The following is a 15,697-nucleotide window of genomic DNA, read 5'->3' on the forward strand; positions in this document are numbered from 1 at the left end:
CTTTGTGGATTCTTGAATTGTCACTTCTTTTCCAGCTCCTATGTAACTCTAATGTATGAGTGTGATAGAGTATATGACAGAGAGCCTCAGACTGCCTTAACGAACCGGCTCCAGCTATCTGGCCTGGTCTACCTTAAGACAGACAGGAAAGGGATCCTCGGGTGGGGGCAGTAAGGGGTAAGGGATACAAGGGTGAGGCCCTGAGAGAGTTAGATAGGCCCCAGGGTGAAGAAGGAAGCTGTAATGGAGTGCTGTGCTCTTTTGGAAAAACTGTTCTTGCATTGTCAGTCTGCTGAGGTAAGCAGCCATTTTGATTCTGTCTTGCTGAACTTTTTGTAATTAAACTGTTGAAAAGCAGAACAGCCTCCAGCCTGGTCTGTTCTCCGACCCTCTCCTGTCTTAGACCGCTCCAAGGGCATCACAATGAGCTTTTGATACAGTCCCACATAGAAGACTTGTGAACAAAATGAGAAGCCTGGGAGTGGGTGCCAAGGTAGTAGCATGGATTGCTAACTAGTTGACTGATAGGAGACAGCGTGTAATGGTAAATGGAACCTACTTTGAAGAAAGAACAGTGTTAAATGGAGTACCACAGGGATCGGTGTTGGGCCAATTCTATCCAATATTTTGGTGAGCGACCTGGCAGAAGGGATAGAAGATAAAGTTTGTCTATTTGCAGATGATACTAAGATCTGCAACAGAGTGGACATGTTTGAAGAAGTAGAGAGAATGAAAAGTGATTAAAAAAAACGTGAAGAGTGGTCAAAGATTTGGCAGCTGGGATTCAGTACCAAGAAGTGCAGAGTCATGCATCTGGGGTGCAGCAATCCAAAAGAACTTTATGTGATGGACAGTGAAAAACTAATGAGCATGGACTGTGAAAGGGACCTAGGTGTGATAATGTTTGATAATCTGAAGATGGCGAAGCAATGTGACAGAGCGATAGCTAAAGCCAGAAACATAGAAACATAGAAATGACAGCAGAAAGGGACACAATAGCCCATCCAGTCTGCTCAGCAAGCTCACATTCTCCTTGATTCAGAGATTTTTTGTTATTTATGTATGATTTTCTTTAACAGTATGAATGATCTTGTATCTAGCGTGCCACTTTCCTGATTTCGTTTCTCTTCCTTAAGGGATCCACAGTGTTTATCCCATCCCTTTTGAATTCCTTTACCATTCTGGTCCTCACCATTTCCTCTGGTAGGGCATTCCATGCGTCCACCACCCTCTCTGTGAAAAAATATTTTCAGACATTTAATTTGAATTGCCCTCCCAGGAGTTTCATGTCATGACCTCTAGTTCTCCTTATTTCTTTCCAACAGAAGAAGTTTGCTCTTAAATGTGCATCATTTATACCTTGTAAGTAACTGAAGGTCTGTATCATGTCTCCCCTGCTCCTCCAGGGTATACATATTTAGGACCTTCAATCTCTCCTCGTAAGACTTATGATGAAGAACCCCCACCATTCATTCACCTTTCTCTGGACCACCTCCATCCTATCCCTGTCCCCCTTGAGATACAGTCTCCAATACTGTGCTCAGTACTCTAGGGGAGGCCTCACCAATGACCTGTACAAGGGAATTATCACCTCCTTTTTTTTTTTTTTTTAACTGGATATTCCTTTCTATGCATCCCAGCATTCTTCTGGCCTTGGCTATCGCCTTGTCACTTTGCTTTACCATCTTCAGATCACTAGACACTATCACCCCCAGTTCCCTCTCTTGCTCTGTGTACATCAGCCCTTCACCACCCAGCATGTATTGTTCCTTAGGGTTACTGTTCCCCAAAGCATGACTCTGCACTTCTTAGCACTGAATTTCAGCTGCCATGTTATGGACCACTCCTCTATAGATCTCTTTTCATTCTGTCCACACCTTCTGGAGTGTCCACTCTGTTGCAAATCTTAGTGTCATATGGGAATAGGCAGACTTTACCCTCTATCCCTTCAGCAATGTCGCTCACAAAGATATTGAACAAAAGGGGTCTCAACACTGAACCCTGTGGCACACCACTTAACACCATTCTCTCTTCTGAGTAGATTCCATTGACCATCACATGTTGTTCTTCTATCCGACAACCAGTTTGTAATCTATTCTAAACTACCATCTTGTCACTCAGCCCTAAACTTCTCATTTTGTTCATGGGTCTTCTGTGAGGGTCTGTATCGAAAGCTTTACTAAAGTCCAAGTAGATCACTCTAGCGCTCTTCCCTGATCCATTACTTTGGTTACCCAATTGAGCATCCCACCGAATTATAGGTAGTTCGCTGTCCTTTCTTTCAATCGCGTCTCCATTAATTTGCCCACCACTGAGGTGAGGCTAACTGGCCTGTAGTTTCCATCCTCCTCTTTACTCCCACTTTTGTGTATCGGTACCACCATTACTCTTCTTCAGTCTCTAGGCACCACACCTGTGTCTAGTGATCTGTTGAACAGAATGCATAGAGGACTAGCCAGCACATCCCTGAGTTCCTTCAGTATCCTGGGGTGGATCTCGTCCAACCCCATGGCTTTGTCCTCCTTCATTTTTCCTAGTTTTTCCCATACGTTCTCATCTGTGAATGACTTATCGTCTACTTCACCTCCATTTCCAGTCTTTTTTTTACAAATGGTGGTCCTTCTCCTAGATCTTCTCTGATGAACACTGAGCTGAAGTATTTGTTTAATACTTCTGCCATTTTGTTGTCCCTTTCAACACAATGATCTGTGTCATCTTTTAGTTTCAGTATGCCTCTTTGGACTTTCCTCTTTTCACTGATGTATCTGAAGAAGGTTTTGTCCTTTCTCTTAACCTCCTTGGCAATTCTTTTCTCTGCTTGACTTTTTGCTTTCCTGATTACTTTCTTTGTTTCTCTCAGTTTCCTCCGATATTCTTCCCTGTGTTCCTCTTTCTTGGATTCTTTATATTTTCTGAATGCTGGTTTGTTTTTTTTTTGTTGTTTTTATAATGTCAGCCACTTCCCCTGTACACCAGATTGGCTTTTTTTTCTTTTGCTTTTGCTCACTTGTTTAACATATATATTTGTTGCCTTTTTGATTATTCCTTTTAGATTGGCCCACTGCTGTTCTACCGCCTCCTTTTCCTTTTCCTCCCAGTCCTTTAATTGTATTTCCAGGTACTTCCCCATTTCAACAAAATCCGTATTTTTGAAATTTAGGACTTGGGTCTTTGTGTGACTTCTCTGTATTGTTGCGCTCGGGGATGGACTCCTGTCCTGTGGCAGTTCAGGGACTGTCCACAGGGGGTGGAGCATGGAAGGAGACAGAGGCAGTGTAGAGCTTCACCACTGGAAGCCCGAGGTCCCCCCGGGAGGAGCCCATAGGGACCCGGGCTGCTTGGACTTAGGTGGGCCTCGCAGGGTCTCCTGGGAGAGTATAAGTCTGGCGTGCCCACAGACACTAGAGGAGCGCTATCGGGTTCGAGGCTGGAAACAGGTTGGAGCAGAGTGAACCAGAATAGAGATGGTGAGGACAAGGCTAGGGACAGAGCCAGAATCGAGCAAGGTCAAAGTCCAGGAATCAGTCCGAGGAGTGATCAACAAAGCAAGGGTCAAGATCCAGAGGTCAGGCAAGGTCAAGGAGCAGGCTGAGGTCTTTGGCAGGCAGGCGAGTCAGGAACAAGCTGAGGTCTTTGGCAGGCGGCAGGTAGGCAGGTCAGGAACAAGCTGAGGTCTTTACCAGTAAGTCAGTCCGGGGTAAGACCAGGGAGACGAACAACAAACACTGGAACAAGCAGGGCAAGGAAGCAGGTACAAGCAGGAATGGAACTGGAACAGAAGGATCCTGGAACGAGACTAGGAACAAGCAAGCAGGAACACAAGCAAGGGCAATCTCAGGAATAAACAGACCCGATTGCCAAGGCAAGAAAGTGAGGCCAGGAACTTCGTTTTAACATGAGTTCAATCAGGGTGTGCCACGGAACTAGGCCCTGCCCTGGAACCTACATCAGGGTGGCTGGTCCGCACGCGCGTAGGGGCGTGGCTTGCAGCTGAGACGCCGAGGCCCAGCGTGAGGCCCGGCGACCACCGCCGCGGAACACCGGGGTCTAGCTGGACTTGCAAGGGCCGCGAGGGAGACAGGACTGGACCCCGCTGTGTGACCCCGAAGGTGAGCAGTCCCGTGTGTGGGACGACCACGGGTGGGGCACGTAACACGTATCTTGTTTTCGATATCAAACCATATTGTTTTATGATCACTGGTACCAAGGTGTGTTCTCACGTGGACATTTGATACATTGCTTTCATTAGTGAGCACTAAATCAAGTATTGTTTCGCCTCTTATGTTGCTTGAACAGGGCCCCTTGGAGGGCGTCTACTAACACTCTACTTCTGTCAGAATCCACAGAGGAGATCTCCCAGTCTACATTCAGTAGATTAAAATCTCAATAGCACTTGTCCTTTTTTCCCCCACCTTTTGAATGTCATTCATGAGATCTGTCTAATTCTTCTGTTTGGTTAGGAGGTCTGTAGATCACTCCAATAATAATGGATGTATCGTCATCTTTTTTCAGGATGGCCCAGAGTGCTTCTTCCTTGCCCTCCTTTCCTTGCAGTTCAGTAGCTAGAAGAATGCTAAGCTGCATAGAGAGAGGAAAAGTCAGTAAGAAAATGGAGGTGGTAATGCCCTTGTACATAAGAAATTACCATGCTGGTTCAGACCAAGGGTCCATCAAGCCCAGCATCCTTTTTCCAACAGAGGCCATGCCAGGCCACAAGAACCTGACAAGTACCAAAAAATGAATAAGCACCTATAATGTGTAAGTTTATACCTGAGGCAATGGAGAGTAAAATGACTTGAGCATCAGCAGGGTTTGAACACTGATTTTCCCTATTCTAACTGCTAGGCTACTCCAGCCTTTGGCTTGACTAGTACCAGCCTTCCTGAAAAGCTCCACACAAATGCAAATCCAAGAGCTTGTCTGGGAGTTGAATCCAGGACCTCTTGCATGCTAAGTGAGAACCATTCCCCTAGACCAGCAAGCCCTTATCTCAAAAGGGATGGAGACAGGATGGAGGCGGTCCAGAGAAGGGCGTCTAAAATGGTGTGGGGGTCAGTATCAGAAGACCTATGGGGAGAGACTGAAGGATATGAATATGTATATCCTGGAAGAGAGGAGGCGCAGGAGTGATATGATACAGACATGTTTTAATGATGTACAAACGTCAAACCTTTTCTGTTGGAAAATCAGTAGAACAAAATCAAACTCCAAGGGGACATCTCAGAACCAATGTCAGAAAATATTTCTTCATGGAGAGGGTGGTGGATGCCTGAAATGCCCTCCCAGAGGAGGTGGTGAAAACCAAAACTGAGAAAAAATCCAAAACTGCATAGGATAAATACTGTGGATCCCTAAAGGCTGAAGGATGGAAAAGAAGAAAAGAGTGCATTGAGTAACTTGCTGGTTTGGCGGTTACTACCCTTCAACCAATAAACCTTTGATACTGTTGATGCAACTCCATCATTGCTCTCTGCTTCAACAGCAGGGGGAAAAGGGGAATTGGATTCATACAGTGACCAACAAAGGCCCTGAGTTTTATGGTCTGGGGAAACAAGTATGAGGGCAGCTTGCTGATGCGGCGGTTACTACCCTAAACCAATAAGCCTTGATACTGTTAATGCAATTGTAACTTTGCTTTCTGTTTCAACAGCAAGGCATAACAGGGAATTGGATTCAAACACCAAACAATGAAGACCCTGTCTTTGAAGGTGTAGGAAACTGATAAGCATGGGGTAACCTAAAGGGCGCAGCAGATATTACCATAAGCTTACAGTGCAGACTGGATGTACCATTTGGTCCTTTTCTGCCGACATTTCTATGTTTCTATATGTTTCTTTGTGCCAATTCAAATTTCTCCTTCAAAGTAAAGATGTCCTTCCAGCTCTGCTCATTTTGGAACTGGCCTACCCTAGTTAAACTAAGTTGTTTCCACCTCTTAAAAACCCTACTTCCTTCCCTTGAGGAAAGTTCAGGTTATATGTCAAAGGCATCAAGGGTAAATAGTTACCCCAGGAAGAAAAATTTGCTCTTAATGAATCTCAAACCCGAGTAGTCCATTTCTATAGGGATTAACAATCAGCTTGGGAAATCTCCTCTCTGGCAGGACCTGGAGTAGAACTGTAAAGAGGTGGCCACCAGATAATATTGTTCCAATTTAATCTAGGACTTAATATCCGCAATTCTGTGTCACTCAAGTAGTGCTCTAAATTGAGCTGCTTTATAACAAAACTCTGCTTTCAGCTCACCCAACCCTCCCATACTCTTTTGTCGAAATAGTACATCCTGAGATATTCTTGGTAGCTTATGTTTCCAAATAAAATAGACATTTTTTCTGAATCCTTTTTAATAGGCTTTCAGTATCTCTGTAGGCAATACCTGAAATAAATAGCACAGACAAGGCAAAGCATTAATTTTTATTGTCGCAACTCTTCCCACCCAGGAGATCTGGAAGTTCACCCATTTCTCCAGAAGATGTCAGTCATAAGTGAGAGATAATTTACTTGAAACAATTGTCAGTGTTGCGTCTGTTGGTCTCAGACGGCTTTGACCTCTGTGCCTCACCTTTCTTTCTGCTCTCTCCGCTAGCCTTGGGAAGATGGCTACCGCTGCATCTGCATGCCGCTCTCTCCGGCGTCCCCGGAACGGCAATGGCAAGGCTATCTGCCATGTTTCTCCTGAGGGTCTCCTAGGGTGCGCGCGCACATGCCACCCACGTCTTTATCCACGTCATGGCGGGAACCTCGGGTGCGTCCCCCTCGAGTGACATCACGCCATCCGGGTATTTAGCCTGCCCTTCGTTATCTAACAAATCGAGTTAGCAAGGATTGGATTCGCCTCTGGTCTATGCTACTCTGCTGCTTCCGTGCTGCCGCTGGAAGCTCTCTCTGCCCTTTGGGGTATTTCATCTAACCTGGGTACCCGCTCCTCGGGGGCCTTTGCTTTCTTTCAGGTGCCTATCTGGGATACCAGGTACTTGCTCCTCGAGGGCCTGCTCTCCCTGCCCTGGTGCCTGTAATCCAACTACTTCTGCCTGCTGGGATCTACATCTATACAGCTACCAACTTAGTGAGTAATCTAACCTTTATCAGTCTGTCTCATCTACAGCAGTGCACTGGGAACCTGCAACCGGAACTCCCAATGCTACCATGTGCTGCTAACATGTACCATTGTGAGACGGGTCTCCTCTGCCGAGGGTCCCTGGACTGCTACTACTGGATCACCTCACTACTGCCACCTCTGGTGGTATCATCCAGCTGTATATTAAAAGACAAATCTCTGTGTTTGTGTGTCTCGGGTCTAGCCTATACTGCGGTTCCTCACGGGGCTCCTTCCCGTGGGAGTGGCCATCACCACAGTACCCAAGAATCCACTCCAACACCTCAAAACCATAACAGTCAGTTATCCCGGGAGATTTTTATTCCTAAATATTTCAAGAACACATTGGCCCATTGAAAAGGAAAATTATTTTAAAGATCTGCTAATAAGTGCCCTGGAAGATTAATATTAAAAATATTGGATTTAGCCATGTTAATCTTAAAACCCACACCCTTTCCATACTGTTTAAGCTCTTCTGTTAAGATAGGCAGTGAAAACAACAGATTAGACAAGGTAAACAGGATGTCCTCCACAAATAAAGTTATTTTAGTTTCATAATTCCCTACCCTCATGTCCGTTATATCCTGATTCTATCTGGTTTTCTCTGCAAACAGTTCCATTACCAGAGTGAATAGGAGTGGGGAGAGTGGGCACCCCTGGGTTCCCCTCTCCAATTTGAAGGTCTTGATATAGCCCAGTTAATCTTGTTGCATGCTTCCATGCAATCATAAAGCTTTGCTAACCAGATACAAAAATTATTTCCAAGGCCCATTTTACACAACACTCGATCCATAAAGTCTCAGTTGGCTCTGGCAATTGCCTTTTCGACATCGATTGCCAATAAGTAAAATTGGGTTTCCCTCTCTCTGAGCTGCCCCATTTCAAGTTAAGAACTCTTCGAATATTGTCAGAGGTATTCCTCCCTGGTATAAATCTGGATTGGTTTACATGAACCAAAAAAAGTGCTACTCTAGCCAATCTATCCCCTAAAAGTTTTGACAACATTTTTACATCTCTACTTAATAGAGTGCTTGGTCTAAATGATCCACAATGTGATTTATCTCTCCCATCTTTTGGAAAACAGATATCCCCGCTACTTTACAATAGGGTGGCAATTGTCCATCCTTCAGAAGTGCCTTAAACATGGCCTGCAATGGTTTAACCAATAAACTACCAAACTGCTTATAGAAACAACCAGTATATTCAACAAATCAACTGATTTATCTACTTTTAACCCTTTAATTGCCTGTAGCACCTCAAAATCAGAAATCTCCTTATCCAACAATTCATGGTGCTCCAGAGGCAACACTGGTAACTGCACCCCATCTAAATAGTTTTGAATATTTCCCCCTGCAATTGCCCTATCTTTAGAGTATAGTTATTGGTAAAATTATCGGAAATGTTGCATGATCTGTTGATCTCCATAGACCAAATCTCCATTCTGTCTTTCTATACGAGTTATATGATTTAATATTCTCCTGGCTCATAATTTAATGGTCAGTAAATTAGAAGCTTTATTGCCATGTTTGGGAAAATACCTGATGTACCAATCTCATCTAGTACTGAATCTGATTGATATCTAAAAATTATAACTTCTCCCTGGCCCGCTCCAAGTGCCCTAAACATTTTGGAGAACAAAATCATTTATGTGTGTCCTCCAATTTCTTAATCAAAATCCTCAAGGTTTTCGCTTCCTTCATTTTCTTCTTTTTTTCTAGCCGAAGCCCCTGCAATCAGTTTGCTCCGCACCACTGCTTTCAAGCAATCCCAAACCATAGAGAATTTACCTTGTCACTGCCATTAATCTCTAAGTACTCCTGAATGCCATCCCTGACCATAGCCTGCCTTTGTCTCTAGCTAAATTCTGATAGCCCCGAACTTGGTTCGCTCCTTGTCTCTGCCTAGATTCTGTCCATCCTGATTGCAGCCTGCAACACCTCAGTTGAAGCCTATTGGGCTGCACCAATCTGACAATGGCCCAATCATGACAGGTTGCTGAAGCCATGAGCTCCACTCTCGCCTGAGTTCTTGCAAGGCCTGGCTCCAACAGTCCAACCGCAGCAGCGACTCTTGGAACACAATACTGGACTCCTGCAAGCCCCTGCTTCTCATTCTTTTAAAACCTGTTTTCCTGGCCCAATCCCAGGAATTTGTTTTTGCTGGGTGTGTGATGGCATCCATTGCTGTATCAGCTTTTTTTTTTTTCTACAACTCCAACCCTAGCACCAAAGAAAGCAGCCTCTAGCCCTGCCTCTTCCCTGGAAAAATCAGTTCCAGCCTTAGCCAGGGGGTGTTGTACCTTCACCTCCTGTGACTTCTATTCAGCCAGTTGGTACCTGCTCACACGCTCAGACTCTTTCCCAGCCAACTGTTTTGATCTGCTGAAGCACCAGGAAAGGTAACTTGTGCCTTTTTCCATAATCTTTTTGTCTGACTCCTCCTTGGTTTAACCTATCTTTATCTCCCTCCTCTCCTAAGACGGCCTCAGTTTTAGAAGCTAGTTACCGTCCTATTCCTGTGCATGTGTTCCAGCCAGCCAGCACTAGTACAGATTCCTGATTCCTGCCCACCGGCCCCAGTCCTGCTTTGGGGTCTTTCTTCCAGCCAGCAAAAGCTGTTCCAAGTCCTGACGTTAATATCATGTCAGACCCTGTCCTTGCACCTGCCAAACTGAATCCGGTGCCAGATTGCAGGCCAGACCCTGCTTAACAGTCTGCTACAAAAGAATCTGTTCCTGTAGAGGCCCATCCCACTCAAGGCCAAAAAAGAAAAAGGCCTGGTGGAGCCACGAGCGGAGCTCATCTGACTCTCAGCCAAAGAAGAATAAAAGGCCCGGGCGGGCCATGAGCAGAGCCCATCCCCCTCACAGCCAAAGAGAGAGAAAAAGGCTTGGATAGGCTGCGAGCAGAATCCATCCTGTTTGCAGTCAAAGAAGAGAGATCCGGAGGAGCTATGAGTGGAGCCCATCCCACTCATGGCCAAAGAAGAAACAGGCCCGGCAGGGCCAGAAGAGCTGCTTGTGTATGTGCCTGTGAGAGAGAAAGAGAGAGATTGGGAGCCTGCTTGTGTGTGTGTGCCTGTGTGTGAGAGAGAAAGAGATTGGGAGCCTGTTTGTGTGTGTGTGTGTGTGTGTGTGTGTGCCTGTCTGTGAGAGAGAAAGAGATTGGGAGCCTGTGTGTGTGTGTGCCTATAAGAGAGAGAGATTGGGAGCCTGCTTGTGTGTGTGCCTGTGAGAAAGAGAGAGAGAGATTGTGAGCTTGCTTGTTTGTGTTCCTGTGTGAGAGCCTGTGTTTGTATGCCCATGTGAGCAGGTATGCCTGTGAAAGCAATGTCACATACAAGCTCTCACAGGCACACACACACATAATGTGTCTGTGAGGGAGAGAGGAGTGTATGTGAGAGCATAGAAATGTACATGAGAGAGGGATTGAGTATGAGAGTGATTCTGTTATTATATGTTTGTGTGTGTGTGAGAAGATAAAGTTTGTGCGGCCCTCCCCCCCACCATTCACAATAAATTCAGGGTGACTGGAAATCAAAAGATCCCAGGTAAGGAGAGCAGGAGTTTTAAAAATCTTTTTTATTTTACTTATTAGGTGGTGTTTGACATGTCTTCTATTTTGAAATATTTTATGGGTGTTTTGGGAAATTTATAAAAGATTTTTGTCATCTGTTTTAACATTTATTGTTTTTATTAGTATGATTTGAATATTATGAATGTTTTATGTCTTGATTTTATTGCTTGATGTTTTGTGAGGAATGATGATGTTTCTGTTTTACCATTGTGACACTATATAAAACAGTGGGGCTTGTGGTTTTCAGTTCAGTTTTTGTTGGCGCATTTCTATTTATACTTTATGGCCTTTATATTTTGCTTTGGTGAGGGTATGTCTTATGTAACATTAATTCTTGCTGTAAACGTGATGTTATTTATCATCACTGGCTATTACAGCATTATGGTCATCCCTTCTTCATTTCTATTTTAACAAAAGTTTGCTCTTTATTAATTTCACCTTCCTGTCTTTCCTCAGAGCTGCAGGTGTTACGGACGGCGTTGGCTGTGGTTGGGAAAGGGTGTCTCGCTGCATCCTTTAACTGTGTCTACCTCTATACTGGGGAGCTGTACCCCACTGTAATCAGGTACGGGTTCCTTCTCAGGATATGGTCCTGTGTGTCGCATAAACGAGACCTGCCTCCTGTTCAGGCATTGATCCTGTACACTATGTAAGAGAGATCTGCCTTCTGCTCAGGCTCTATATAGGAGACCGGCCTTCTCCTCAGCCTGTGTTCCTGCACGCTTTGTAAAGGAGACCTGCCTTGTACTCAGGCTTTACTATAGCTACCTAATTAATTGCGTCTCCTCTTCCTTTCCCTCAAAGGCAGACCGGAATGGGCTTCTGCAGCACCATGGCTCGTATTGGCGGTATTGTGGCTCCAGTCATACAGATGACCAGTGATTTCTTCCAGTCTCTACCTATGATCATCTACGGTAGTGCCCCCATCATATCGGGCATCTTAGCCTGGTTCCTCCCAGAAACCCTCAACATGCCATTACCAGAGACATTAGAGGAAGTGGAACGGTCAGTAAGCTAACACAGATTTACATGGCTTCCCTAAACTGGCTTAACATGGCTTCCCTAAACTGGTCTCTACACCATTCACTGCCATTTTATTTAAAATATTTGTTACCCACCCTCCCATGGTTCAGGATGGGGTATAAAAACATACATAAAAGTCCTAAAATCACCTCCAGGATAAATGGCCTCTGTATGAGTCACAAACTGCATGGTAACAAGGCATACATGTGCTCTTGCAGCCCAGCCATATGATCATATGGTTTAGAATTCACCACCACACTAGCAGAGGATATAAACACAGCAAAAAGGTAAAGTGCAAATGAAAAGCGTGTGTCCAGGTACTCTAGTTCATCTATAGACAAAATATGCTTTTATTGTTAAATTTACATGTGATATAGAATAGTTAGGCAGTACTGAGTGCGCCCCGCACCTGTTTGAAGATTCTATATTACTGATTTGAAGATTCTTTTCTGGTCTCAGTCTCTGTCCCTCCTGACGCAGCCACTGCGAAACGAACTTGCTGTGACAGTAATTGTGTATGATAAGTATCACAGATAAGACAGCCTGAATATTCTGTATCGCATATATAACAAATAAAAGCATTTTATGCATTGAAGGCACATTTTGTCTATAGAATTCACCACACCATTTCCCTCAGTGATTAATGTTTAATGCTAAAAGAGTCTCAATTGGTCACTCCTGCTCTCTTAACCAGTGTGGCCTGAGAACTATGGCCCTAGACGGTCTATAAAGAATGTTTGCAAGGTCCCTAGACTGTCGGTGATGTTCCTTTTTATTACATAAGAGCATGATGTTCCTTGCACTTGAGCTGTGCAATTTACAGAACCTGTAAATTGTCTCTTTCTAGGCACTTTATAAGCACATATCTTTTTAACTTTAGAGTATGGTAGTAACATAGTAAATATCAGCAGATAAAGGCCAAAATGATCCTTCCAGTCTGCCCAGCAAGCAAAAGCAAAGGGGTCGATTTTAAAACCCACGAGCGCACGTCCATGTGTGCACGGTTCCTGGCGCGCGCACACGGACGCCATTTTTATAACGTGTGTGGCGATGAGAGCATGTTATAAAATATAATGCCCGCGCGCACATTTGCGTCGGATTTTGACATCCGTGAGTGTTTGTGAAGGCGGCCTGTGACTCACGCACACGGGGGGGATTTTCCAATTACGCACAGTGACACGATTGGCCTTTTTCCCAGTTCCCTCCCAGTCCACTCCAATTAAGGAGCGGACTGGGAGGGAACTTCCCCACCCCCCCTACCTAAACTTCCTTTTCCCCTCTCCACCCCGACCTCTAATCCCTCCTAGGTACCCCAAATGGTTTTATTTCCATACTTAACTGATCCTCGGGAGCAGAAGTAAACTCTGCACACCGGCCAGCTGACTGGAACACGTTTCCCTAGGACAGTTTTTAAGAGCCCCCCCTCGGCCCGCCCCTCCCTGTCCAGACCATGCCCTCTGGCCTACCCCTTTTATTTGGCCCGGCACTTCTGCATGAAACGGGGGTTACGCGCGTGGCCGGGCCCTTTATAAAATGCGCACGGTGAGCACAGGGCCCAGCCACGCACATAACCCCCACTTTTTTAGGCGCGCGGGCCTTTTAAAATGTGGCCTTTAGTGTTTAGGTAGCCTCCCGTCCAGCTGTCCAAAGTGAGATAATCCCAACAGGTTGATCCACTGTATATGTCACAAAATGGCAGGCAGATAATCTCCCACTTACAATGTGGCACTTTGAGACGTGGCCTTTGAAAACCTGGGGCATGGGGAGAATTTCTATCAGGAAAAAATAAATGGGGGGAAAGGGAAGCGAGAGACTGTATTAATTTCTCACAGGGTTCTTGGTTTTTTGTTTTTTTTTCCCCATCCATTTTCGCTGAAAAATAGGAGGCAATCAGAAGATGAAAAGCTCAAGAGTAAAATTCTTTTGCAAGGCTCAGAACTGGAGACTGTGAAGACCACTGGATAGGTGGAAGAATCACTTCCTTACAGCTATTTTTATCATTCACATTATCCCTCCACAAACTCATACCATACTGTAGGACCTCCCTCCCCCTCTCTGGACAGAAGGACTTTGCGATAGAATTCACCTTCAAAATTTCTCCAGGGATTTCTTTGTTGCCACTCAAGATGTCGGCAATTTCATGGCTCCTGGAACACCAGAGAGACCCTTTTTACTTTGGAAAGCTGGCCAACGATCAGCTGCCTCTCTCCTGGAAAATCTGCAGCACCAGACTCACTTGGAGGCCGTTGTGGGGGAGCTAACACGCAGATGACATCCTGACCCCCTGCAGCATCCTGCAATTACCGAGAGCTTGGGGGAGCCGGGCTCTCCTTAGTGTCAGCTGGGACTGCAAGGGTTAATCCTGTTGCCTTAATCCAATTTGAGGCTTGAACTGCCATTTCCTTTCATTGCCTGCAGAAAGATGTAACGGTGTGAAGTTCTGTGAGCCTTTTACTGACAGGCAGAGTTAAGAACAAAAGAAGTGCCATGCTGGGTCAGACCAAAGGTCCATTGGGCCCAGCAACCTATCTCTGACCGTGGCCAGTCCGGATCTCTCGGAAGTACCTGGCAGATCCCAAAGAGTAGATTCATCTCTTGTTGCCCACTCTCACAATTAAGTAGTGAGATTTCCCGAGTCCACTTGGCTAATAATTTGCTTATGGATTTTTTTCCCAGGAACTTGTCCAAACTCTTTTTAAACTTAGCTATGCTAAATGCCTTGACCTCATCCTCTGGCAACAAATTCCACAATTTAGTTGCTCATTGAGTGAAATTTTTTTTTTTCCAATGTGTTTTAAATCTGTTACCAGTTAATTTTAAGGAGTGTCCTCTGGTTCTTTTACTATATGAAAGAGTAAATAACTGATCTCTGTTCTACCTCACCCAGGATTTTATCAGCCTCTATTATGTCCCCTCTCAGTCACCTCTTCTCCAAGTTGAAGAGCCCTAACCTGTTTAGTCTTTCTTCATAGGGGAGCTGTTCTAGTCCCATTATCATATTTGTTGCTCTTCTATGTACCTTTTCTAGTTCTGATATATCTTTTTTGAGATGGGGTGATCAGAACGCATACAGTACTCAAGATACAGACACACTTCACTGATGAGGGAGCCAGTGTCCTGGGTTATACTAGAAATCCAAACTGCGAGGAACTGGCTCATCCCTTTGTCAGGACCCGGTCCCACTTATGAACAATATCCTTTAAACATGACTGTTAATTGGAGGCTTTGCAGGAACTTGCTAGTTAAAGTACACTTTAATTAGTGTTTTTGGTATAGTCTCTGTTCCCTTTCTGTGTTTGTTGTATGAAGGTTATATCTTTTCATGTTCACTGTTCCTCTTTTTTCCTAATCAACCTTTTAATTAATTAGCTGTTTGTGACTGATTGGCAATCCCCAGATGTGAGTCACTGGGTGTCCCATGATTTTTATGTTTTCCATGTGAATCATTTTCAGAAACTGTGTGACCACTAGGTTTGTGGGGTTGCATTGTCCCTAGAAACCACCAGGGTATAGCTTGTGAATCATAGTACTTGCCCAGAGGCAAGTGGGAATCCAGTTGGCGGGCGGGATTGCTAATGTAAGAGCACTTGCACACCTGCAGGTGAGGCCTGTGCAATGCTTGACATAACCACCAAGTGATCAATGGGTTAACTCTGAGAGGGCGTTAGGCAGGGCCAGCGCGTCCATTAGGCGAACTTCGGCGGTCGCCTAGCGTGCCGAGCCATAGGGGGCACCGAAGAGCAGCCAAGTGCCGCAAGCGGGGCCTATCCTGCTCATGGCAAAGAGAAATAGAGACTTTGTGCTTCTCAGGGCCGTGAGCAGCAACAGGTAGGAGGGGGAGTGACTGGGGGAGGGGGGGGGGGCGACCGGGGGAGGGGATGCGACCGGGGTTGGGGGGGGGGCAGCGCAAGGGTTGCCTAGGGCGCCCAATACCCTTGCACCAGCCCTGGTGTTAGGGGTAGTGCTAAGGTCTTACATGGCAGACCCCTTAGTCTGCCCTGTGG

At 45.3% G+C, this 15,697-nt stretch overlaps 1 protein-coding gene across 3 annotated transcripts in view; it reads left to right on the forward strand.

The window, feature by feature from the left end:
- Positions 1–15,496, forward strand: part of LOC115096883 (solute carrier family 22 member 6-B-like) — a 67,822-nt gene extending 52,326 nt beyond the window's left edge. For 2 of the 3 annotated variants that reach the window (XM_029612102.1, XM_029612103.1), the window contains exons 9-11: positions 11,127–11,235; positions 11,475–11,675; positions 13,577–15,496. In XM_029612102.1, coding sequence (XP_029467962.1) covers positions 11,127–11,235; positions 11,475–11,675; positions 13,577–13,658 — 392 coding nt within the window. In that variant the 3' untranslated portion in view covers positions 13,659–15,496. Of the gene's footprint in view, positions 1–11,126; positions 11,236–11,474; positions 11,676–13,576 lie in introns of those variants that run through there. The other variant, XM_029612105.1, reaches the window with a different exon arrangement.
- The last annotated feature ends 201 nt before the right edge of the window (positions 15,497–15,697 follow it).

Source organism: Rhinatrema bivittatum, chromosome 8 (genome assembly GCF_901001135.1).
Source record: "Rhinatrema bivittatum chromosome 8, aRhiBiv1.1, whole genome shotgun sequence".
In the NCBI taxonomy this organism is placed as follows: domain Eukaryota; kingdom Metazoa; phylum Chordata; class Amphibia; order Gymnophiona; family Rhinatrematidae; genus Rhinatrema; species Rhinatrema bivittatum.